Source organism: Anabrus simplex, chromosome 3, assembly GCF_040414725.1.
Source record: "Anabrus simplex isolate iqAnaSimp1 chromosome 3, ASM4041472v1, whole genome shotgun sequence".
Taxonomy (NCBI): Eukaryota; Metazoa; Arthropoda; class Insecta; order Orthoptera; family Tettigoniidae; genus Anabrus; species Anabrus simplex.
Window position 1 is genome coordinate 146,950,654 of NC_090267.1, and position 27,829 is coordinate 146,978,482.

The window sequence follows — 27,829 nt, forward strand, 5'->3', positions numbered from 1 at the left end:
ATAATCGCGGATAGATCTAGTCCTGTCAACGATTTGACCTCAAATAATCGTTAAAAAGTCTTCATGTACCCTTTGATCACTATCAACATACTTTTAACGTGTATTCTGAAGTTTTGGAGAATAATATGATGTTTAGAGGTCATATATAAACTTAAGAAGCCGCTTTCCTCCCAAGTGCTAGGCACTCAATTTTATTGCATCGGCTAGCTATAAAACCTTTTACATTTTGCGGTACTGGAGCAGAACTTATTGATGGATTATCAAGGTGTGACACAATATTTTTTGCTAAAGAACATTTTCCTTCAGTTTCTCTTTCACATTTGACAAGTTAAGATTCATCTAAGCCCAGAAGACGCTGCAAGAGCCTTACCCCTCCAGCACAGAGCAGCTCGATTACAGTTTGCGCGTCAACACCGGAATTGGAATGCGGAGCAGTGGTCAGCGTTACTATTCACAGATGAGTCACGCTTTTGTGTCCGGTCACCTGATGGTACATACAGAGTGTGGAGAAGGCGTGATGAGGGAAATATCTCTTCTTATCGGTCAATGGCCTAACATCACGATCAGGAATGATGAATGCAAGTTTGTCCAAGCCAAGTTGGACTTTTACGGTATTGTAGAAGAGTTTACGTAGGAAAGTACTCAGAGATTTGAGGAAGTGACTATTCTGTCATTCTGATGCAGTCTGTCTGTTTGCCCAGAGGCTGGTTGGATCCTCAAAGGCAATGTGGTTACAGAGAAATAAGAAAAAAATAGTAGCGCCAAAATGAGTCGTACTAGGAAAAATGAAGAGTGAGGTAGCGTTTCTTTGCTTTCCTCACTGAGTCAGAAAGTGCTATTGCAGGACAATTGACCCTATGAGCAACACCTTTCATAACAGTCAGACGCACTACGGTGTTGTCGAATTGGTCCGATGGTCATAGGAATTTGGAGATCAACCAATTAGTGAGGTCGAACTGGTCCGACGGTTAGCACGGGCGGTGAGATCGAACTGGTCCGACGCTAAAATATCAAAACCAAGGATCGAAGAAGCTTTATCGTCCGCTCATATATTATACCAACTGTCCCAATAACATTACCCAGGACGATTAAAGTAAATATATACGCAGTGGCCCTTCGGTTAGGTTAGGATTGCCACTTTTGACCCGAATGTGTCTTGTCACATTTTGAATATTTAAGTCCCTCAAAAACGATTAACTTAAAGTCTCTCTCACTTAACATGGAAACTATTGTACACTTCTACTAGTACTAAACTGCACTGAGAACTGAGACTGATACTAGAGAAATGAGGTCGTTGTTGAAGGGTGGGGGTTAGGTTAGTAACCTTTTCGGGAATTCTGCCTCTTTCTGACAACCACCGCGACCTTTCGTTATGGAACAAAAATATCTTTGGAATGTTTTGACCGTCGGACCAGTTCGGTACAATCCGACGCATGGTCGAGCTCCGACTGTCATTACTCAGCTTCCATATTCTGACAGCCATGGATGAAACTGGGACTTCGGTGGAAGCTACACTTTGCTCTAGAGTGTGCCAGGAGAGGGCTGTAGACGCACTACATCCATCAAGAAATGGCAACTGCGGACGCAATAACGTTTTATAATTCGATCTGCCGATAGGGGCGCAGGATAGAAATCTGGTGTAACGAAATTAGGTAGAGGACAGGCCTTCGTACGAGAGAAAGATATTGATGGATTTAATTCCTTTAGTGAGGCATATCTGCAAAAAATTCAAGGGAAGAGAGATATGATGTTAATGATACAGATAAGAAGATCTTAATTCACTGGGCACATCTTGCGACGTACAGTAATACCTTTCTTACCAATCTTCTGGAAGTGAAAATCACGGGGAAGAAAGGCCGAGGGCGACCGAGGAAAAATATTCCTTGAAGACTTGACGCAGACTCTTTATGATTGTTCCTATTATGAAATGAAGTGAGGAGCTCAGGCCAGAGAGCGTTGGTTGCATAGACAAGGCATCGCCTTTAGACACTGATGATGACTGACGAGTGAGACATATCCTCCACCACGCGATTAGGTTGCCGGGTGGGAGGAGTGTCGCGCATGGAATGGATATCTAGAGTTCAATTTTGGGTGCACAGTCAGTTTCGAGAAGGCACATTGATTACACGGTTTGTCCGATTTACATGCATTCTTTTGCTAAATAAACGTATTTTATCATACAAAGAGCGATATTTATTGAGAACTTTCGGTGTCAGTGTTAAGAACGTGTAAAAAAGTTTTAGTGGAAATTAGTGCAACGTCGCGACACAAGTCGAAATTGAGAAAACGTGCTCAGACCAATAGAATGGCCATGCGTGAGGCTGAATCGACTTACTGCTGGCCCTTCTACTGCTCATATGTCCAACTACAGTGTTCTATGTCTAAATGGCGTGATCGACAGAGAGGATATCAAGGTAGTAGTCACTGAATATGTGAGGCAAAGGGGAGGCAGTGAACGCCAGAGAAGCAAGTGCTATCGACTACCTTCGTTACAGTCGATCGATCCGGATCGCCTATGAATGTCGACGTTAAGGATAGCTTATAATTTGTCTTTAATACTAATAGCCGTGTAATAGAGGTGTATTTTGAGAAGCTAACTGTTGTATCACGTTATGACGCCAAAAATCCCGCGGCCGTCTCAGACTACGATTTTCTTTGTGGGACTGGGTGTGGATAAGCGTCAATATCGCTGTGACTTGGGAGCAGACCCCTACTCTACACGAATATAGGCTATGCTGATAATATCTTCAAGTTCAGTGATTGTGTTATATGAAGGTAAATGAACACTGATTGTTGTAGTCTTATCGGTCATCATTGCACAGTACACGTTCACCTTCAGACTGGTGAACCTGATCGTACAGCTGATATCCAGCTTAATTGTTTAGTTGTTGATCGACTGCACAGTTTGCATCATGGCAGATAGTGGATTCGAACTCCACTGTCGGCAGCCCTCAAGATGGTATTCTGTAGTTCCCCCACTTTCACACCAAGCAAATGCTGGGGCCGTACCTTAATTAAAGCCTTTATCGCTTCATCTCCACTCCTAAGCCTTTTCGATCACATCGTTGCCGCAAGATGGACCTGTGTCGGTGCGACGTAAAACAAATTGTTGAGTTGTTGCTCCTGCCACTGCATTTCAGCTCGCAAGGGAACAGTCCCAACTGGACCACGGCTATTCCATTACTTAAAGGAAAATATACCAGCAGCGCGATCATAGTCATTTATGTCGCTTTTTTGACTTAGGGGCACGATTTTACCTCTGTTTAAAAAAAAAGGGGATTTCAGGCGTAAAATTAATCAAAGTGAAAAAAGGAGACTTGATTTCATCTTGTGAATGATACTAACTGTGCCGGGGTTACACTTTCCCGGCCAGTTAAACTGCGCGCCTTCTACAAGGCCATCAATATAAACAAACTTGAACTGGAGTACTACAAGATACTTTGGTATTCGACTGTACAAAGAGCGATATTTGTTGAGAACTTTCGGTGTCAGTGTTAAGAACATTTAAACAAATTTTAGTGGAAAATTAGTGCAACATCGTGACACAAGTCGAAATTGGTTCTCTATCATCGTTTTAATCGCTCCCTCTAGCGGGACGAACTCTAATTATTGTATAAAGGAATGCTTATTTTTTTGCAGTTGATAAACCTTAAATGTTGAGGATTGTTTTGTTTATGTATCAAATTTGTCAACACTTCAGCTGGTTCCTTCTTAAAAATCAACACATCAGAAACTTGTAAATGTTTTCTCTAGCCAATTAAAATTAGGTGTGTGTACAGGAATACAGCCTATCAGTAAAGAGTTCTGGAAGTTTCTCCTCAAAGATAGTATAAAAGTTGGGCGCTTTAGGGCCGTATTGTCTGAATTGCTCCAATGTGAGGAGGGTGTATTGACGTGAACCAGGAGGCAGGGGCGCGGGCTGCGTTAGGAAGGCCCAGAAAATCAATGTAATGGCAGAATTTTCATAGCTCCTGCGGATACTTTGAGGGTAGGGTTTCAACCTCTTTTATTTAATGTAAATTTCTAAATTTGGTGATTTAAGTGTAGAATTTTGGGGAGGTTTTCGGATTCTATCCTATTATTTACGGGAAATATGTAATATAAGTGAACAAAGAGTGATTACCCTCTGTCGGTCCCCATTCAACTTGGCATAGCGTGACTACAGTTTTCGAAACCTCTAAATTTATGTATCATATTTGGCTCTAATACTTCTTATTTAGTCACCCCGGTGTAGAATAGGTTTAGCCTCTGTATCATTGGGCCATGAGCCTACTTAGTGTTTTAACTATTTCTATAAGGAGAGCAAGTATTTCACCTCATAGCCTATTGTTTATGACCAGTTATATTCAACCTTTTCTTTTTCAATTAACGCCATTTAGTATGGGCAATCATACCCCTGTTTATTCGGTAATTGTTTCTAGGAACAGTGAGTTATAAACTGTTGAGTAATAGATAAGCCCACATCGGGGCTGCTTGGTGTAAATACTTTAATTGAGGACAACCGATAGGTTGTCAGGTGTAACTTAAGTGGGCCATAAGAAATAGATGCCCCTGCTAGGCTAGACGATGGTAACTTTTGGAGCGCAGATTCCTACGTCGTATAAATGCTCGGAGCAAAACATGCTCTTTGTAAATTAATATTGTTCCTGTCAAGAGCAATAACGCTCTTTTCTATGCAAATCAACCAAACTGTAAACCTGATTTTCGGATTTTTAAGTCCTTGTTATTGCTAGAGCTGACGAGTTGTTATTCATTCAGATTTTCTATTTATCAATTTTTAAATTGTGTTAAGTTCTGCTCTAGTTAATTCCTTGTCCACCAATTGAACCCAGGCACTTCTTTTCCCTTGGTGATCGACGGAATCCCCAGAACACTAACAATTCTGTAAAGCATATGGAGAGATTGATGATGTATATGCTCATTCCTGCCGGGCTGAGTGGCTCAGACGCTTGAGGCAATGGCCTTATGACCCCAAATTGGCAGGTCCCATCCTAGCTCAGTGTGATGGTATTTCAAGGTGCTGAAATGCATCAACCTCGTGTCGGTAGATTTACTGAAACGTAAAAGAACTCCTGTGGGACACGTTAGTATACACGTGGCGAAAGTCTGGATAACAAACAAATTTGACAGTGGTTTCCGACATGTTCTTGAAATTCTACTTCAAATTTACAATAGCGAATATGAAGTGGAAGATTGTGAGCGAGCAGCGTTTGTTAAATCCGTGTACTACTCGATGGACCTTTATCCGAACCACTTCGTTTTGAACTCGCACTGCCATTGATAAGGTAAGAGCAGTATGCAATTTTAATGTACGGTAGCACGCCAAAGGAATTCTTTCATTCATTATAATTTATTGACCATAAACCTTTACGGTATCTATGGAAGGCCAGGGGAAAAGGACAAACCCCCTACACCTACTGCCCCGTGTATTTAATTTTACACATTCTCGTAATGCGAGTGTATTCATAAACTGTGGATAGCCAGTGGCCGAAGAGATGATACTTGGAATCCTACCAACTGCACAATATATTTATTCTATATTAAACAAGGGGATTTTGAAAGAACCAATTTTTGTGCGGTTGAGTGTACGTTATCATATTCTAATGTTCAACGTATTATTGGTAGAGTTTTTAGTTTTTTGTTGATGTGAGCTACATATTGTGATGCTTATAAAGTGCATTGCGCAAACGTCCAAACAAAGCTCGGAATAAAATCATGTACAAAAATAGCTTTGAAAAAAAAACTTTTGAGAGTTACTGTATTTAGGGGCTGCCTAGCCGAGGCGGTAAAGGCGTGCTCGGTTCGCCCGGAAGGACGTGGGTTCGAATCCCCGTCAGGAAGTCGTAAAATTTAAGAAACGAGATTTTCACTTCCGGAGTTGCATATGGCCCTGAGGTTCACTCAGCCTACACCAAAAATGAGTACCAGGTTAATTCCTGGGGGCAAAGGCGGCCGGGCGTAGAGCTAACCTCTCTGCCCTATCACGTGCCGAGGTCATCAATGGTGGAAGCCTTTACCTTCCACTCCTCCAAGGGCCTTCATGGCCTGTACGGAGGTGACTTTGCTTTTGCTTTTTGTTAGTGTATTTACAACGTAATACAGAGCTGCTAACTCACGATTACGGTCAAAGGACAAATTATTACGGAAAAGCTGACATTATCACGAGAAAAGTAATTTTCTTCAGAGAAAAAGAAAGAAGGAAATCCTTTCGAGCATTTCTGTTAAAGCCTCCTCGTTTCAATTCTTGTGACTTGGATACGATGCTTATACGATCGTCACTTCTTTTGCTACCTGTTTGCGTTGTGAAAGTCATCGTGAACTAAGGAGCTCTACTCTGCTCTGCCGCACTAGAAATCCTTAAGTAATGTTGTATTTGCAATATTAAGTGTACCTTACAGTTGATAGAAAGAATGAGACAGAATTGAGGCCTACATTAAGTACAACTTCACTGGAATCGCTTATGGTTCAGAAGACGAAAATGTCATCATAGGGGAAGAATGCTTCAAGAAAACCTACACTGAAGAGCATCTGATGGGTGCGAAACATGCTACAAGGAATGTTTTATCACCGAATTAACGGGATTCTGTCGGGAAGGGCACAAATAGTGTTGTGGGGGGTGGGGGGTGGCTGCCATTATCGAGCAGGGAGGAGCATGCTTTGGACTTGACTGTAAATTTTTCTAGGGCGCGCAGGGTGACTACTTATAATTCACTTCAAAGGTTGGCAGCGCACCCCCTGTTTATGTGTTAAATTCGTATTCCCGCTTACAGTGTTGTTTTCACTCAGCGCGTAAGTGGCATATCTACGTCCTTCTTGCATCATTTTATATATCGGAAAAAACAAATATGCGACATAAACGACTTGTTAGCACGCTCTTAACCATCATCGTCATCAGTCGTATTACTCATTGCTGTGAGTATCCGCACACATGAAGGAGTGGTTAGGAATAACATTGACAACTTAAGGGGTCTGTGAGGTATCGGTTTCTGAGCCTCACGAGACATGTCTGGTCGTAACATCCCAGGGAAGGGTGGTTGCAGTTCCTCACCAGGGGGGTGTCGTGGCCAGACAGATTTAGGATAGATTTAATGTAGTAAGTAGTTGGTTAATAATAACGCTATTTGCTTTACGTCCCACTAACTACGCTTTTAAGGTTTTCGGAGACGCCGAGGTGCCGGAATTTAGTCCCGCAGGAGTTCTTTTAATTGCCAGTAAATCTACCAACACGAGGCTGACGTATTTGAACACCTTCAAATACCACCGGACTGAGCCAGGATCGAACCTGCCAAGTTGGGGTCAGAAGGCCAGCGCCTCAACCGTCTGAGCCACTCAGCCCGGCAAATAGTTAGTTATAGGGTAATTTAGATGTAGGGGGTGCCCCAGCATGTGAGCTAGTCATCCGCCCATGTTAGAGGCAGCTTAATAGATTTAGTTAGGGGTGGCGCCTTGCATGGTGTCTGGTATCCCGGCCGTGTGGGGGGCCACCAAGTTAGTTGTAAGATTAGAGGGTTGTAGGGTTGGCCCTTACATGAGGACTGTCATCCGCCCGTGTAAGGGGCCGCTTAGTAATTTAATTGGTGTGTTTTTAGTTATGTCTATAATTGTTCGGTTTCACTGGGTTTAAGGGTTATTTGTTTTATGTAATGGAATTGTGAACTTGTATCTGGGCTAAATGCCTCCAATGTTCAATAAATTACTTACTTACTTACATTACTGTGAGCATCGTGACCTCATTGTTTTGTCTCTAGAGAGTTACATGCTTCACAAAGTGTCGCCATCCAACTCGATCTTCAGCTTTTCTTGCGACGTTCTGATGAGGAAGGCCAGTTATCTTCCTAGCCTGATCTAGCCACCTGCTTGCTGTCCTTCGACGTGGTCTTCTGCCTTCTGTTTTACCTTCTACGAGAGACTTCTCCAGGTTGTCTCGATTCCTCCTTAAGATATGTCTATGGAACTGAAGTATTCTCTCACCGACACGTGCAGAGAGACATTTCACTATCTTCAGCTCTTTAATTATGGACTCATTTGTTCTCCTTTCGGTCCAAGCTTCACGTAGCATTCTACGCCAACACCACATCTCAAATGCATCGATGTGGTCTTTGTCCTTAGCCTTGACGGTCCATGTCCCACAACCGTAAAGGAACACGGAAAATACTAGTGCTTCAACCAATCGAATCTTCGTGATTTTGGATATTGCCCTGTTCTGCCAGATTTTAGTTTACTCCTGGCTGCACGTTCTAATACAATGCGCCTCTTTATCTTTCTCGCAATTTCCTGTGTCACTTATACATGACCCAAGGTATACAAGGTCATTAACCAACTCCAGTCCAGGTGTACTTGATTTCCACGATTAATGATCATGAGTTTGGTCTTCTTCAAATTGATTTCTGATCCGTAAATGAGACTTGCATCCTTTACTTTTGCAAGTAAATCTGCAAACTCATCTTCACCACCGGCAACAAGTGCGGTGTCGTTAGCAAAACGCAAGTTGTTGAATTTTCGTCCAGCAATTGAGGTACCACCAGATCAAGCATGAAGCGCTCTCCTGATGATGTGCTCGGCATAGATATTGTATAGCTGGGGAGACAATGCATAGCCTTGTCTTACGCCTTTGGATACGCTGAAAACGTCTGAGGTATCCCCATCCACACTTACGGTCGCCAAGTTACTGTCATAAAGGCCTTTCAGCAGTGATATGAGATGTGCTGGAACACCGAACTCATCTAATACTTTCCATAGTTTGTATTCTACAAAGCAGATAAAAACAGGAACACAAAACTTACAGCATTTTTCAATTATTTGCCTCATGTTCAGAATTTGCTCTCGTGTACCTTTACCTTCCACAAAACCTGCTTGTTCCAGGGATATTTGAGGTTTTAAGAAAGGCGTCAAGCGTTGATTCAGTATGTGTAGTCGGACTTTGCTTGCATGGGATACAAGTGATATGGTTCGGTAGTTAGAGCAATCCCTAACGTACCCTTTCTTGTGCAGCAGAATTAATCTTTCGGCCACTCCCCTGTTCTCCAATCCTTGTTGGATAATGAATGCAATGCCTTCCTCTCCGATCTCTTTAAGCATTTCTCGATACCTGGGGATTTGTTAATCTTCAAATGTTTAATTGCATTCTCTAATTCACTGAACAAAATATCAGGTTCCAATTTAGGTTGTTTCATCATTTCCTGATTTAAAATGTTATTTTCTTTATAACATAGTTTTTTTGCAGTATTGTTTCCACCTTTCTACAGCTTCCTTTTTTTAATCTCCGATGATGCCATTTTGATCATTTATTACCCATGTGCGTGGTTTAAACTCTCTGGTAATGCTGTGCAGTTTTTTGTAGAGGTCATATACCTGGTTCTGGTTTTGATGTTCTTCTATTTCCTCGCATACACGGTTGAGAATGTGTGTCCTGTCAGATCTGCAATTACGCTGTATTTCACAACAAAGTGTCTTGTATTTATCGTTGTCCTCCATGGTATGTAAGTATATCACGTTTCTTCAGATTACTTCTCTCTTTAATTAGCGATAATGTAGTGTGTACAATCCAGAGTTTTTTCGCATTTGAAGGTCAGGTATCTGGTTCAGGAAAAGATGAGGAAATGATCTCTTTCATTTTATCCCATGTTTGCGAGACTGATTCATTCTCATCTTTATTAAATTCATGTAGCTTTGGTCTTATGTTGTCTCCAAATTCTTGGAGGGTTTTCTGATCAGTAATACGAATCCTTCCAACTGTTAACTTCTTGGTCAGTTGGAGTTTGATTCTCATTTTCATGGCGAGCATAATATGATCACTGCCACAGGGAAGGTCTTACAGTCTAGAATGGAAGTCCTCCAACGTTATCGTACCAAGATGAAATCAATCTGATTTCTGGTCCTATCACCTGCAGAAGCTCATGTATACATACGTCTTGGATGATGCTGGAAGAGTGTATTGATTGATTGATTGATTGATTGATTGATTGATTGATTGATTGATTGATAAACCGAAACCAAATTGATTTTAAAAGGAGAAGTGTTAAACTTAATGCAGATGATCCTATCAGAAATGGGTTCATATCCCAAGACGGTACTGGAGAGTCCCCTTAAAACAACTACAGCGACACCAATCCGCCTTTTATTCTCATACCCTGAAAAGTACACTGTATTCTCTCCGTTGGTATTGAAATGACCACATCCTTTCCAATGTGTCTCGCTGAGTCCTAGTATGCCCAAATCATGTAAGTACATTTCTATTTCAATAATTGCAAGCTTTCCTGCCTGTAATAGTTCACGAACATTCCATGTTGCAAGCTTCGTAATCCTGCGCCAGGGCAATTTGCATTGATGATCTCTTCGCGAGGCTTCTCTCAATCCTGCTAACCCCGGAGATCTGATTTGGGAACTTACTCCGGAAGTAAATTTAAGATTAAACAAAGACATAGGGTTGTCATGGGAAAATAACAGTGGTGGTTTGGCGTTGCCTTCCACTGACCTCCAAAACCTGTCTGCTCACCGACTCAGTTTCCCGCTGGGGTTGGTCGGCTTAAGAGGAGCACCACGTGTAGGTAGGAAGTTGGAGAATTGAGGTGACAGAGGCTGAGAAAACTCTCTTGCCGAGTTCTTATAATCGCATATCACCCCTCATTTTTTTGCCAGAGTCTCAAGGTACTCACAGCGACTCCCCCAGGTCATCTCCTGGGCCCGCTCTTAATCATAGCCTATATTTTTATTACAATATCAGTGGTCCAGTTAGAGCCCGGCTTCTTGCCTGAATGGTCAGTCCAGAGGGCCCCAAGTTCGATCCTCTGCTGGGCTGGATGTTTGTGATCGTCATAATACGTATATTATTCTATACACAACACATTGCACTACACACCATCGCAGAAGAAGGCTGTTTAGAATACCTCCCTCCCCATCGATCAGACGTCAGGAAGTGCACCCAGCCGCGAAACTGGACTTAATATGTCTGCACAAGATAATTTTTTTACAATCTGCTTTACTTCGCACCGACACAGGTAGGACTTAGTGCGACGATGGGAGAGGAAACGTCTAGGAGTGGGAAGGAAGCGGCTGCGAACTTAATTAAAGTACAGCCCCAGCATTTGTCTGGTGTGAATATGGGAAACCACAGAAAACCATCTTCAGGGCTGCCGACAGTGGAATTTGAACCCACTATCTCCCGACTGCAAGCTCAAAGCTGCGTGACTCAAACCGGGTGGCGAGTTGCTCGGTATAATTCAGAAAGGCCAGGAGAGAAGACTGAGATGATGACGCCACGGTCTGGGTCTTGCCTGTCCAGATCCACTAGTACCGATCAGATCCGGTCAATAACAGAGGTAGCAGTCAAAGGTCTTGTCTTACGATGTCTAACACTCGAGTAGTGACCTTCATATTTTCGACGTAGAATAGTTCTAAACCGTGCTTGGATCAGTGAGCGTTACAAAAATATGAAAGATTTGAAATCAGTATAATTACTATACAACACGTCCGATACCTCATTGTGAAGAGGAAGGACCACTGTATCTAGCAAAAACGAGCCTGACTTTCCTATCACCTAATATAATAGCGTTGCCATCTTGAGATACCAAAGTCGTGGTCCCGGGCGGGTGGCTAGTAAATTAGTGCAGCTCTGGACTCCAGCATGTAGCACGTCGCGGGAGGTGTCGTTTGATTCGTCTCACTCTCTTCAACAAGATGAAGATGAAAACATTAATCAAAATGTGGACAGTATTTTGAAGATATTGTATTGCGAAGAAGTACAAAAACCGGGCGAGTTGGCCGTGCGGTTAGGAGCGCGCAGCTGTGAGCTTGGATCCGGGAGATAGTGGTTTCGAATCCCACTGTCGGCAGCCCTGAAGATGGTTTTCCGTGGTTTCCCATTTTCACACCAGGCAAATTCTGGGGCTGTACCTTAATTAAGGCCACGGCCGCTTCCTTCCCATTCCTAGGCCTTTCCTATCCCATAGTCGCCATAAGACCTATCCGTGTCGGTGCGACGTAAAGCAAAATAGCAAAAGAAAAGAAGTACGAAAAAACTTACTTTCCTAGTGTCACAACATATATACAGTAAATGGCGTCAGAATGATCGAAAATGCCTTCGAGACGAAAGAGCAACTTTTCAAAATTCCAAATTGCAAGTGTTAAAAACATTTAACATGATGAGTATATTAAAAGTTACAAACTGCAGTCGATGAAATTAAATGATGGTTTCCATCTGGGAATTTAATTTTTGATATAAAGGCCGAGGCAAGTGGAGGCACATGCTTCCCCTAGCGCACCGTCACTGCATTGTCCTACATAGGAGGCTTGTAGAGGTGTATCAACGCCGCACTAGCCGCCAGCGTCTTGGAATGGTGCAGCAATCCAACTGACGAGCCCACTGCTGCACTCGGGCGAAACGCTGGTAATTTCACTATTGAAAAGGTCTAAGAGCTTAAATGTTTTTAACATTCACAATCGATTAAACTAAATTATGGTTTCCTTCTGAAAACTTAATTTTTTATTTTTACTCCTCAGATTCCACTAACATTAACAGTTAATTAACAATTAATTAACAAAATGGAGTGTTCCCACTAGTTCTGACTAGTTTTCACTAGAAAAGCTCCTGCTCGCAGAAGAAAGACAGCTTATCTTCACAACCCACGTCACACAGCAATCCAGTGGGATATACGCAACCGCAGTTGCTTAAGCGACTCCCGCTGGGTTCGGAGCTGCTCCAGCGAAGGTAGCCGCTACTCTCTAGAGATCGACCTGTAACAAAATGACGGATTATTCTGTAATTAACAGTAATGTTCACTTATGATAATAATAATAATAATAATAATAATAATAATAATAATAATAATAATAATAATAATAATAATAATAATAATAATAATAATAATAATAATATATTGACCCCGAAACCTAACTGCTACATCCGTAGAGTGTCGTTATGTGGAGTGCTGTTATTTGTGTATCCCTTTCTCCATGTGTATTGCATGCATTTATTCTTTGGAAAGACAAGAGAACCCGAGTCTCCGATCTCACAGGTTACAACATCTGTTCCATGAAAGCTATCTCCAAGCAGGCGGAGGTATACCATATTCATGCAATTGTTGTCAATTAACTATTTCCGGTTAATTAGTGAACAATTAGAGCTAAAACTCCGCACGTGGAAATCCAGGTGTGCCCAATGCTAGCGACACCCCACGTGTAGGGAACGCAACTCAGGAGCCTGAGGGGGAAGATATAGGCCTACCTAAGCACCAATAATTTCATTGAGACCTGAGAAGGGAAATTTGGGTGTTTAACATCAGTGAGATGGTCTGAATATTTTGGACCCGACCATCTAATTTGAAATGTGAAAATCCTACGGAGTCTGAAAAGGGAAATGCACTCGTGCTTCGCTACGATATTCTACATTGTATACGGATTCCTCGGTAAATTACTGTAAAGGCAGCGAGTAAGATTAAATTAAATTGCATGCCTCCTTAGCGCTATCCTAGAAACAATACGGGAAGGTCAGAATACGTAATTTCTGATGTAAGGTACACATTGAGGAAGTTTTGAGGATAATGGAAGGCTACATTTCCTACTGCCAATCACAATTGAGTTCGAAAGATTTGATTATAATCGAGAAATGAAGTGCTATCTAACGTATCAACAATCGAGACAGGACAATAAGTCATAAGACCAAAGTTGTTGATCTCTCCAAATTGAAAGGTGATTGTGCTATCTGTTTTGTAATACGGCTTACCGTTTAGCCACCAATTATCCCGAAATGAAGGTCTGCGCCGTCATTAAAATTGCATCCGTATTTCGATATTTTTCGAGGACGAAAATTATATATTTGTATAGCTTGGACTTTTTTCCTCAAAGAAAAGATTTTCCAGGTTTCAGAATTAGCACTCCCATACATGCGAAGTAATTAAGGAAGAAAGTAATACAGTTAAGAAAGTTGATTATATCTGAGAACAGCCTGATAGAACAAATACGGTATGTGTATACCAAGTGGATGTATTGGAAAATCAAATCTCCCTCAATAAATAATGAAGGTATGAGTTACGGATATAAGCGGTAACACAGGAGCCATTTAGACGCAGGGATTCTTAGGTAAACAGATAAGAAGATGACTTATGGTGTTATTAATTAAGGTATTCGAGGTCGGTTAAGTCTCCAATGATATTCCGCCAATATCCCGCAGAATGGCCGATTGCTTTCTACGCAAGGAACAACCACGAGTTTACAGGAATGATGACGAAAATGGCGATACGTGACTTCCCTGCTGGCAAGCAGTCAGACACGTTGCCATGGTAACCTGTATGTTCGTTGTAGGTCTGTCGGTCACTCAATGCAGAGCATGACACCCGCAGAAAATAATAATTTTCTCCGTCATTTAAAGAGTAAATAAATTATGAACATAACAAAAGTTGTTTATAATGAAGATACGTTTGACATGCAGTCCACGGATTTTACAGAAAATGAATAGTATAAGAGAAAATGGAAGAAAACTGTTCTCGTTTTCCTATAAACACCCCGTCTATTCAAAGATCTTTGAATCATATGCATATCAAAACCTTCGCCGGGATGAGTATAGTCTAAATGTGACGTTTGGTCGAGATCTATTCAGCCGTTTCACCGTGATGGTGGAACAGACAGACAAACAGACACGAAAAATAAAAACCACAAATTTGGTCTTGAGTTGACCTAAAACAGATAAATATCTGAAAAGTTGGCAAAACAAACGAAATTACAACTTCATTTATATAGTCTAGCAAATGTACCCGTGCTTCGCTACGTTATTCTATATTGTATACGGGTTTCTCCGTAAATTACTTGGAAAGGCAGCGATTAAGATTATAATAAATTGCAGGTCTCTTAGCGCTATCCGAGAAACAAAACAGGGGGGACACCGTACGGTTTTTCCGAAATAGCGTAGGCATTGGGGAAGATTTGTGATAATGGCAGGCCACATTTTCTACTGACAATCACAATCGAGTTCGGGAGTTTCTACTATAACGGCAGGCTCACTTGGAAACTGCCATTCGCAGTAGAGATGGAGAGTTTTCATAATGAAGACAGGTCCTTATGCCAGTCACAATTGAGCTCGAGAGATTTTATTATAATCGAGAAATGCAGCGCTATCCAACGTATCAACAATTCAGACACGACAATAAGTCATAGGACTAATGTTGTAGACCTCTCCAAATTGAACGACGATTTGTTTTGTAATACGACTAAAAAATGGCGTATGGCTTTTAGTGCCGGGAGTGTCCGAGGACAAGTTCGGCTCGCCAGATGCAGGTCTTTTGATTTGACTCCGTAGGAGACCTGCGCGTCGTGATGAGGATGAAATTAAGATGAAGACGACACATACACCCAGCCCCCGTTCTAGCGATATTAACCAATTAAGGTTAAAATTCCCTACCCTACCGGGAATCGAACCCGGGACCCCTGTGACCAAAGGCCAGCACGCTAACCATTTAGCCATGGAGTTGCACGTAATACGACTGATCGTTTAGCCACCAATTAGCCAGAAACGAACGTCTGTACTGTCATTAAAAATTCATCCATACTTCGATATTTTCTGGGGCCAAAATTTATACAGTTTACGAGCTTGGAATTTTTCCTCAAAGAAAAGTGTATCCAGGTTTCGGGATTAGCACTCGCATATAGTAACAGTTAATGCCGTACTTGGGCTAGCAGAGCATAAGGTTCAACGCAGGGCGTGTACTGTACTGAACTGGAGTGCTTGCAGAGCGAGAGAGGTTTATCGAAATAAAATTCGATTCAAAAAGACTGAATTTATTAACAAAGGTTTAAATTTCAATCACCTCTGTAGAGAAGAAATACTGGGAAGTGTTCTTTCCTCGTTCTAGGGTTGGTAATGTCCTTGAACTCCGGCTGCTTCTCTCCTCTCTGCACCATGGAACCAGGAATCCTCCCTTGATGGAAGCTCTTGAAGATCTAGAATTTCTAGAAGATCCATACGATATCTAGAAGATCTATGCGGTGTAGAAGCAAGGGTGTCGAAAATGATAAACGTGAACGCACACAAGTAAGCCTTGGACGTGTTAATGCGGAAAGCGGCTTCTGCACAAACGAGAAAAGTTATCGTAATGGTTTTAACAGGGTTTATAACACACAAGAACTGTGTAATTGAAGAATTATCACACGGTAGAATGTTACAGAAATATATCCCGTGTTCTATCATTAATCACTTGAAATGAATTCTATCCGGCCGAATGTCAATAGAATCGAACACGCACATTAGTTTTAACACTTGGAAATTAAACAAGCTGAATTCAATGTTAACGAAATCAAACAAAATGAATAGCCACTTGAAACTTGTGTCGTCGAATGTCAATAAAGTCGACCTAATAAATAGCCACTTAAAGCTTGTAATACTTGGCGTAATCTCAAGTTATTCCACACGACATGTTTCTAAGTCTTAACACAGTGTAAATGTAATCACTTGGATTGAAATGAAATAAGAATCTTTCACTCGTGAAGTCAATCTTGTTTACGCATGTCAATGAAAAAATGAGTTGACCATTTATCAATAGTCCTTAGTTCGAGTGTTCGCAGCGTTGAAAATGCAAAGTTCAAATACACACCCTACAGTCTATCATCTACAAGAATATTTACACAGTCTTCGAGAATCATCTACACTAGGAAATAGCAAGTTAGGTGATGTAGTCGCGAAGTATAAGTTAATTCTGTACCCAAGCACTTGCTTATGTTTGCCACTCGAGAAATTCTAAGTTAAAGCACAGTTATGTCAATGAAATTTCTCGAAATATTTCAATCACTTAGTAAGGAGCAAACACTGTTCCAAATCCTATCATTGTTCACAACGTTAACTTTGAATTATGAGCACTTGGAAAGAATAATCACGAGTCTTAGGCATTCATTCAGAATAAACAATCACTTGAAAAATATTCGAGTTTGACGAAGCGCAGTTTATATCGCTCTTAGTTGGAGCAGAATTCTATCACTCACAATTTGAGGAAAATTTTATAAGTCCGCACTCGACACTATGGAGTTAAAGTCCGGAACTCGACGAAAGATGACTATCACTTAGCGTAACATCGTGATCTCCACGAGCCGACCGACCGGGTTCGACCGTGGTACAGAAGACGCTGTGTTCTGCCTTGAGAAATCGTCCTCCTTATATACTCAAATCTTGAAGAGAACATCAATTGCATTACATTGAATATCTCCCTGGATTTACGTTGGATTCACGTCAAACTTGGTAGAATTGGAGATAAAAATTCGGGCAACACGACGATGTTATTCCCATAAACGAATTATTCTTCTGAAAAAGTTATTAAGCGTAGAACATTTCGAATATTATCTGGCTGATGCAATCTCTCCGCCACAAGGAGGGGTAGCTGTGACGTTACTCGCTCCACGTCACATACGAACTCACGCTATCGCTCGCTGTTGAGCCGGTGCGTAGCGCGGAATTCAAGTTCGAAGTGCGAGGACTTAGCTTGGACCAGCGTTACTAGTACAATATATACGGAGTAATTAAGGAAGAAAGTAATACAGCTAAGGAAGTTGAAATTAATGGAAAATAGGATTATACCTGAGGACAGCCGTATAGGACAAATATGTAAATACCAAGTAGATGTACAGTGTTTGAAAATAAAATGCCCCTCAGTAAATTGTGATGGTATGAGTCACTGGTATAAGAAGACGGTAACAGAGGAGAAATTTAGGTGCAGGGATTCTTAGGTAAACGAATAAGAAGATGACTTACAGTGTTATTAATTGAGCGTAAAGAGGCAAGGCAGAGGCAAGAAATTAAAGCGGAAAACGGAAGTAAAATAGAAATGCAGTGAAAAGGTATAACAATTGCTTTCTACCCAAAGAAAAAACACTAGTTTACAGGAATGGTGACGAAAATGGCAACACGTTACAACCCTGCTGGAAAGCAGAGACGTTGCCATGGTAACCTGTAGGTCCATTGTCGGCCTGTCGGTCACTGAATGCCGAGGCTGAGACCCGCAGGAAACAGTAATTTTCTCCGTCATTTGAAGAGTAAGGGAAATTATCTACAGAAAAATGTTGTTTATAATGAAGAGACGTTTCACACATAGTTCACGGATTTTGCATAAAATCAATAGTATAAGGCAAAATGGAAGAAAACTGTTCCGGTTTTCCTATAAACTCCCCGTCTATTCAGAGATTTTAAAATCATATGTCCATCAAATCCTTTCCAGGGACGATTATACTCTAAATATGAAGTTTGGTCGAGATCTATCCAGCCGTTTCGCCGTGATGGTGGAACAAACAGACAAACAGACACGAACAATAAAAACCACCGATACGGTCTTGACTTGACCTAAAACGGATAAATATATGAAAAATTGGCAACCCAAACGAAATTACAGACAGCGGCCCCCTACAACTGTATTTATATAGATCACCAGAGCAAGAACCAGGACTGTTTCCGTCACCTTCTTAGAGACAAGGTCTGCGACACTCTATACCGCGATTCTGGTTCATAATTTAGGAGAAGTACTCTAAAGTGAGAGTTTTGTTATCGAGGTGTGATTGCTCTACGTATCAAGCAGGTATTGTTTTTTACAAGTTGGTTTATGTCGCACCGACACAGATAGGTCTTAGGCGACGATGGGACAGGAAAGGACTAGGAGTGGGAAGCAAGCGGCCGTGGCCTTAATAAAGGTGCCGCCCCAGCATTTGCCTGGTGTGAAAACGGAAATCCACGAAGAACCATCTTCAGGGTTGCCGACAGTGGGGTTCGAACCCAGTATCTCCCGAGTACTGGGTACTAATCCACTTATGTGACTGCAGCTATCGAGCTCGGTATCAAGTAATAACTGTAGGGGTAGACCAAGGGATGAATATGACAAGCAGATTAGAGCAGATGTAGGGTGCAGTAGTTATGTAGAAATGAAAAGTATGGCAAAGGATAGGGTGACATGGGGAAGCTGCATCAAATCAGTCTATGGACTGATGACTCCAACAACAACTGTAACCGTGTGAATCACACACTAATTTCATGACTAATTAGATTAAGATTGTTTGAACATAGACTGATCATCAGTGCAGGACAATGAGAGAAAGTGGAGGTAGATTTTGTGAAGTCGGAGAACGGGCTGGAGATGAAATATAGCCACATTAATTCATGCGATAACGTTGTCTAACCGGTAGCAGAAAGGGGCAACTTTGTCATCACCCACGAGCGAGACAGTACATGAAACCTCGGGCGTGAAGTTAGACACATTTGCGCGAGGTAAAACTGCGTTGCGTATGTGTGCGCATACTGTGAATTTGTATGTCTGTGAGAAGTATGTTTCTTGTTCTTATCTTAAAAATATTGTAATAATTTTCTGTAAGGAAGTATGTAGTTTTAATATGAAAAATGGCCGTTGTGCAGCCAGGAATGGATACGTTAAGTGCATCCATTAAAATGTGTAACATGATGAAATAAATCCCATGGATGAGAAACAGAGGAAAAATTAGAAAGGTGGATAAAACGAAATTGCGTATGGCTTTTAGTGCCGGAGTGTCCGAGGACAAGTTCGGCTTGCCATGTGTAGGTCTTTTGATTTGACTCCCGTAGGCGACCTGCGCGTCGTGATGAGGATGAAATGATGATAAAGACGATACATACACCCAGCCCCCGTGCCAGGGGAATTAACCAATTATGGTTAAAATTCCCGACTCAGACGGGTGAAATGTATATACTGTAAGCTATAATGTTCCGGTATGTTAGTATTATTTGCGGCTACGTGTGGCCAGGTCAGTTTTTGAGTTACAGTAGACATCGTTTTCTGAGGATCCAAAGAACATGTGGGCATGTGAGATAATGTATTGGCGTAGTGGGGGTATCGCGGTCGTGTTCTATAGCATCCAACTCTTTGTTCATGAATGTTTCCAATGTCATGACCAGAGAACTTTAAAGTGGAGATTTTCCCCAGAGATGATGATAATAATAATAATAATAATAATAATAATAATAATAATAATAATAATACATTCTATACAGCCTTTGAGAGCCTAGGCTTCCCAAGATCATTGCTACCCGCCAGATGACCTGCAAGTATTGGAGTTCATTGTGGTCAGCGTGATGATATCCTCAATCTTTCATATCAGAGGGCTCCTCAGTCGGTTGAGTGAACCCCGTTCCAGCCCACTGTTCAGAATTTAAATCCTTGTAGAGGCCAGGAATCGAACAAAGAGCCTCCATACAAGAGGCAGATACACTACCCCTACTCCACAACGCAGGAATTTCAATGTGACGCCTGCGTGTTCTTTTAACTTTCCGTCTTATTCTACTGAATGCTTAAGAAACCAAAACTCTGCAGGGTGACCTTTTGTTCTTGTTTCTTAATTTCGTCTTTTAATACCAAATATGCAGCCTGCGATATTTTATGACATCATACGACATGAGCCAACGGCCGTAGCCGTGTTGAAACACCGGATCCCGTGAGATCTCCGAAGTTAAGCAACATTGGGCGTGGTCAGGAGTTGGATGGATTGCCACGCGCTGTTGGTGGGGGGGGGGGTAAGGGAATGGAGGAGCGGAAAGGAACTGGCCACCCTACCGCACGTAAACTCCGGCTCAGGAACACCTCTGCGGAGGTTCGGACCTGCCTTCGGGCAGAATAACCCTTACCTTATACGACATGGAGAGCAGCATGGACTTTATTTCACTCCTATCAACCCATCTACCGTGATCTAGAGGTCCAGAGGCCTCTAAGGTTGACTCGTCATACTTTAAGAGAAGAAAACTCTTGTGATGCAATTTCTATTTGTGAATCTCAGAGACGCTGTCTGTCTGACTCCTTGGCTGAATACTCAGCGCTGAGTCCTTCGGTTCGAAGGGTCCCGGATTCGTATTCGACCGGGCCCGGGATTTTAATCCGTCTGATTAATTCTTCTGGCTCAAGGACTGGGTGTTTGTGTTTGTCCCAAAACTTTCCACTTCATATTCAGACAATAGACCACACTACCAACCACCACAGAAACACGCAATAGAGATTACATCCCTCAATATATCCGACTCGTTGGCTGAACGGTCAGCGTACTGGCCTTCGGTTCAGAGGGTCCCGGGTTCGATTCCCGGCCGGGTCGGGGATTTTAACCTTCATTGGTTAATTCCAATGGCTCGGGGGCTGGGTGTTTGTGCTGTCACCAACATTCCTGCAACTCACACACCACACATAACACTATCCTCCACCACAATAACACGCAGTTACCTACACATGGCAGATGACGCCCACTCTCATGGGAGGGTCTGCCTTACAAGGGCTGCACCCGGCTAGAAATAGCCATACGAAATTATTATTATCCCTCAATATAGGGGTGGCGTCAGGAAGGGCATCCGACCGTAAAACAGGACCACATACATCCGCGACTTACAGGTATGATAAAAGAGCAGAAGAATATAAAGAAGAAGAATATTATTTATTTGCAATTTGCTTTACGGCGCACCGACACAGATAGGTCTTATGGCGACGATGGGACAGGAAAGGGCTAGGAGTGGGAAGGAAGCGGCCGTAGCCTTAATTAAGGTACAGTCCAGCATTTGCCTGGTGTGAAAATGGGAAACCACGGAAAACCATCTTCAGGGCTGCCGACAGTGGGGTTCGAATCCACGATCTCCCGAATACTGGATACTGGCCGCATTTAAGCGACTGCAGCTATCGAACTCGGTAGAAGAAGAAGAGATGTTGTCTGCTATTCATTACCCTTCTTTTCTGAAGACACCAGGTTCGATGTTGGCTGACTTTTAGAAAATTTTAAAAATGCAAAAACACAGAAATGATGCAAAATATAGGCAAGTGCGCAAATTAACGAATGAAAAATGTGAACTAAACTAGGATGCCTAGTTGTTGCAGCTAATGAATAGCCGTCGTTGAAGCTGTCGGAAGGTCGTCGATAGTTCCGCAGAGGGCTCTACTGTACGTGGGCATTTGAAGAGGATGTGTCGCATTGTCTGGAATTCTTCACCATAGGCACAGCTTGAAGAAAGTCGAAGGCCCTATGAATGCAACACAGAACCACTTCTTCATGCCCATTGTGCATTCTGTTTAGTGGAACCCATACGCTCCGCGGAAGATGAATTCCGGGCGGGGGCTGCGGAAGTTCAAAGATCGATCTCCGTTCATCGATGATCTTAGCAGTCCATACTTTATTGTAGGTTCGCAGTCCTCAGTTTTTGAGCCAGCAGCAGGGGAAGGTGTCTGGATTTCAATTGGGTTGAAGCGATTCTATGGATGTCTTGGTGGAATGGATGTCATTTATTGACCTGTATGTTCTATGCTTCCCGGTCGAGATTGTTCATGCGGCGTAGACCTGGAGGAAGAATGTGGTTAAGGACTAGAGGCCAGTGCAGTGGGGTTCTTTTGATGACACCGCTGAAAATTCGCATTGCCAATTTCTTTGGTGTGGGTGCTATTCAGCCAAACGGGACATCAGTATTCAGCTGTTTGATACACTGGAATTAACGCAGAAGTACGTAAAGCTGCCGCTGTGGATACCCATGTGCTGCCAAATAGCTTACATAGGATGTTGATTCTTGTACTCAGTTTGGCTGCAAGATTGGAGAGATGTTTACTGTATGATAACACTGTCCGGTCCAGTGTTACAACGAGATATTTTGGGTTTGGGTTGTACGGTAAAATGTTGCCACGAAGAGTCACTTTCAAGGTGGTCTGAGCCAGTATGTTACTCAAATGAAAGCAACATGTTTTTGTTTTTGTTTTGCTAGGTGTCAGGTGTCACTTTTGAAAAAAATATCAGTAGCAGAGATATTTCGTTACCGTGTCTTCAAGGCTGTTAAATATTGTTTGCTGCGTGTCTATGAAAACATAATCTGCATTGGAAAATTGTTTTGACACCGTTTTTGGGATGTCTGCGAGATAAACCCTGAATAGCAGAGGGGCTAACATGGAACCTTGCGGTAGTCCATTGTTTAATCTTCTTAGTTTGCTAAAGGTATTGTGATGGCCACTATTCTATCTGAAAACATGCGATTGATTTGTAATGTCGTCAGAGCAAGTACTGGGTCTTCGAAAATTCGTTCCGGTCTAGAGCTAGCTTGTTCTGCGGGGTGGATCTTGAAAATGGAGGGACTGATTGTGTTGTAGATCTGTCTTTCCAGTAGCTTGTAGGCTGAGCGTAACAATGCTATGAACTATAGCTTTCGGGAACATTGGGCGGTTTTCCAGGATTCAAGAACGCAATTATCTTTCATTTCTTGAACTCCGATGGCAGGTGTCCTGTGTGTTGGGCAGATGAAAAAAGTCAGCAAGCCATTTCGTAGCGCTTTTACCACAGTGAACGAGGAGCTCACTGTGAATGCTATCAAAGCCTAATGACTTTCCCATTTTGCAGCTTCGAATGGCTATTGTAACTTCATCTACGGTGAAGCATGATTTTCTTAGGTTTCGCAGATCTCTTCTGATTGCTTTGGAGTGTGCTTTGTCTGATTTAGCCCTGGACATCTGAATGATTGGGTCAATGTAATCCTGTTGTCTTCCACAAATACGAGCTGTGAGAAGCCTGACGTAATGCAAGAGGGTTATATCTGGTTTCAGATCAAATATATATGGGGGCGAAGGAGTACATGTCTACCTAACCAGCTGCCGTTCCCAAGTTAAAACGCCATCACTTACATAATGTTGTTGTTTGAGTCATCAGACCACAGACTGGGTTGATGCAGTGAGCCATGCCACCCTATCCTGTGCTAACGTTTTCATTTCTACGTAACTGTTCCATTCTATATCTGCTCTAATCTGCTTGTCATATTCATACCTTGGTCTACCCCTACCGTTCTTACCACCTACACTTCCTTCAAAAACCAATTGAACAAGTCCTGGGTGTCTTAAGATGTGTCCTATCATTCTATCTCTTCTTCTGGTCAAATTTTAACAAATTAATCTCCTCTCACCAATTCGATTCAGTATCTCTTCACTCGTGATTCGATATAACCATTTCACCTTCAGCATTCTTCTGTAACACCACATTTCAAAAGCTTCTATTCTCTCTCTTTCTCTCTTTCTGAGCTAGTTATCGTCCATGTTTCACTTCCATACAATGCCTCGCACCAGACGAAAGTCTTCAAGCACATCTTTCTAATTCCTATACCAATGTTCGAGACAAGCAGGTTTCTTTTTTTTTTTAAGGAAGGCCTTCTTTTCTCGTGCTAAATTGCTTTTTACGCTCTCTTTACTTATGCTATTATTAGTTATTTTGCTACCCAATTAACATTATTCTTCAACTTCTTTTTTTTTTTTTTTTTGCTAGGGGCTTTACGTCGCACCGACACAGATAGGTCTTATGGCGACGATAGGATAGGAAGGGCCTAGGAGTTGGAAGGAAGCGGCCGTGGCCTTAATTAAGGTACAGCCCCAGCATTTGCCTGGTGTGAAAATGGGAAACCACGGAAAACCATCTTCAGGGCTGCCGATAGTGGGATTCGAACCTACTATCTCCCGGATGCAAGCTCACAGCCGCGCGCTCAACTTCTTTTAAGACCTCATTTCCTAATCTAATATTTCCGGCATCACCTTATTTCGTTCGACTGCAATCCATTACTTTTGTTTTGGACTTATTTATTTTCATCTTTTACTCCTTACCCACGACTCTGTCCATACCATTCAGCCATTTCTCCAGATCTTCTGCAGTCTCAGATAAAATAACAATATCATCAGCAAATCTCAGTTGGATTGTGATTCTCTTCCTAAATTTCTCTTTAATTTCCTTTACTGCCTTTTCTATATAGACATTGAAAAGAAGGGGGACAAACCTTAACCTTGCCTCACTCCTTTGTGGATTGCTGCCTCTTTTTCAAAGCCCTCGATTCTTATCACCGCAGACTGATTTTTGTACAGACTGTAGTTCATTCTTCGTTCTCGGTATCTGCTCCCGATCACTTCCAGAACTCAAATAGCTTGGTCCAATCAACATTATCGAATGCTTTTTCTAGATCTACGAACGTCATGTATGTGGACTTGTCCTTCTTAATTCGATCCTCTAAGATCAGACGTAAAGTCAGGTTTGCTTCACGTGTTCCAACATTTCTTCTGAAGCCAAATTGATCTTCTTCCAACTCAGTTTCAACTTGTCTTTCCATTCTTCTGTAATTAATACACGTTCAAATTTTACAGGCGTGAGATCCTAAACTAGCCAATATTGCAGTAGTTTTAACACTTGTCAGCACCGGCTTTCTTGGGAATAGGTATAACAACATTCTGCAGAAAATCTTATGGCACTTCTCCTGCCTCGTACATCTTACACACTAGATGGAATAACCTCGTTATGGTGGTTTCTCCTCAGGCAGTCAGTCTTTCAGAGGGAATGTCATCAATTCCAAGTGCCTTGTTCCTATTTAGGTCTCTCAAAGAAATATCAAATTCTGACCTCGAAATTTGGTCTCCCATTTCATCAGCATCAAGAGACTCTTCTTGTTCCAGATCCACATCATCTATGTCTTTAACTTGATACAACCGTTGGATATGTTCCTGCCATCTTCCTGCCTTGCATTCTTTCTCTATATGTGGTTTTCCATCTGAGCTCTTAATATTCACACACTTAGTTTTCCTTTCTCCAATGGTTTCCTTGATTTTCCTGTATGCAGCATCCACTTTTTCTAGAACCATGCAACCTTCAACATCCTTGCACTTCTCCTTCAGCCATTCTTCCATAGCTGTTCTGCACTTTATATCCACTTCATTCTTTAATCGCCTATTCCTTTCTGTCTTCTTCATTTTTTGTATTCTTGTACTTCGGTCGTTCATCAGTCAGGTCTAGTATCTCCTGAGTTATCCATTGATTCTTAGTTGATATTTCCTTTCTGCCTAACATTTCTTCAGCAGTCCTAGAGACCTCATTCTTCACGACTATCCATTTTCCTCTATTGTGTTTCCTTCAGCCTTTTCATTTAGTCCTTGTGAAACATATTCCTTGAAACAGCCCCTCGCGGTCTTTTCTTTCAACTTGTCTAGATCCCATCTCCTTGCATTCCTTCCTTTCTTCAATTTCTTCATCTTCAGGTGGCATTTCATGACCAACAAATTGTAGTCAGAGTCCACGTCTGCTGCTGGTTTTGGAATCCAACACTTGGTTTCTGAATCTCAGCTATCCAATATTCCCGCGCGGCTAACATGTGAATTGGGAGGCTCCCGGACAAAATGAAATTAGAAGGGGTAAAACAGTGAGGTGAGCATTGTTCTGGGTGTGAAGTGTGTTTAACTGGGAGGTACAGTAAGTAAAAGCTGCAGTTTTGTTATTATACTTTAATTAAGTGATTGATGTGTGAAGGAGCGTCATGCTTGCATCCAATCCCAGAGTAAGTAATGTGTTGCCAACACTAGCGTGGAGAACACCATTCGGCGCGTACTGCAGGAGTCTGACGTATATAGTGAGGGTGCTAGCCACCGCGGTTACAGCCAACATTGAAACCAATGTTTTAAATAGAGAGGAGGAGGCACTGCGCGTGTTAAAGACTTTCAATGAGGAACTCAGGACACAACTTAGTGTAAAACAGTAAACTGAACAATTGCGGTAAAGCTTGGAGGAGTTAACAACATCTTCTAAGCAAGAAATTATCTCTCGGACTGATGACCTTGAGCAATGCCAGGGGAGAAACAATCTTCGCCTGTATGGTGTTCCTGTTTTTCATTCATTCATTACTTATTTACCATAAACCTTTACAGTATCTATGGAAGGCCAGGGGAAAAGGACAAGCCCCCCTACACGTAGTGCCCCCTGATTGATTGAAAGGAAAGACACTAACCACCTTGTAATGGAAGTTGCAGGAAAAATAGGAGCAGACATTCAATTAGTCACTATTTCTCGCAGTCACCGTGTTGGTCCGAAGACGGGGCAGAAACCTTGCCCGATAATAGTTAGATTTGTTTCGAACAGAGACCACAACAGACTGTTCCATAACAAGAGGAAACTAAAAGGGAGTGGTATCCCCATCCGGGAAATTTGACGACCTGCCATTTGAGCATCCTTCGTGCAGTAGTGGAGCTCCGCGGACTGCTTTACATGTGGACCAAGGACTGCACAGTCAACATTCGCAAACCAGACGACGGCAAAATGCGAGCAACACGGATTTAACAAATCACATCGTAAGTATTAAGTTAACATTATTCCCATAGTTATGAAACTCCGTTCCCCGCTATTCTGAACTGTAACGTCGCTATTTGAATATTACTGCATTTGTGTATATACTTTCCCTATTCGTAACATTTAATTTACCTTTTGAATTTAACTGAGTACCGTACGTGTATTTGAGTTCTTATTTTGATGATTAATTATTAATGTAACAACCGCACTGCTGCATTTTATAGTGATTCTGTTTTTACTGTTTTTTCCTCACAAGTGTATAAGTCTACGAGTGAGATCAATTACCAAGAACTGTGATAAACTGCCCTTCGAAGTAATGATCGTGGAAGCCGATGAATGCCACATATGTGGCAGCACTACTATATAGTTTGAAGATCGCGCCCAAGACATCTGCTTCTGCCTGCGAGTTGATGATGGCCAGATGGGCTCCTTCCTGGAAGCAGGTCACTCGAGCCTCCTCCCAATTCTTCTGACTAAGGTGCAGTTTATAATAACCCATACCGGGAAACAGCTGGTACCCTGGACCGGCCAGAGGTGGAGAACCTGCGGAGGGAAAATGCATGGAGGTAAAATTCCAAACATAAGCACCTTTACATAACAGTAACCTTTTCAAGACCTGTTCTTCCCAATACTTAGAAAAACTATTTTTTTCATTAAACTTTGTTTCCCAAAAGGACTTCAGATAAACATGATCTTAAGGAAAATATTTCTTTTGCATTTATAGTACGCCTTTTTTCAGGTTTAAGTTTTC

The 27,829-nt window shown here is 42.0% G+C and overlaps 1 protein-coding gene across 1 annotated transcript in view; it reads right to left on the reverse strand.

Annotated features, from left to right (window-relative positions):
• Positions 1–12,473: 12,473 nt before the first annotated feature.
• The window catches only part of LOC136866702 (hemolymph lipopolysaccharide-binding protein), a 62,442-nt gene continuing 47,086 nt past the window's right edge, over positions 12,474–27,829 (reverse strand). Inside the window, exons 4-5 of the mRNA XM_068226815.1 lie at positions 27,364–27,621; positions 12,474–12,732 (exon numbers count right to left, since the gene is read on the reverse strand). Coding sequence (XP_068082916.1) covers positions 12,575–12,732; positions 27,364–27,621 — 416 coding nt within the window. The 3' untranslated portion in view covers positions 12,474–12,574. The remainder of the gene's footprint in view (positions 12,733–27,363; positions 27,622–27,829) is intronic.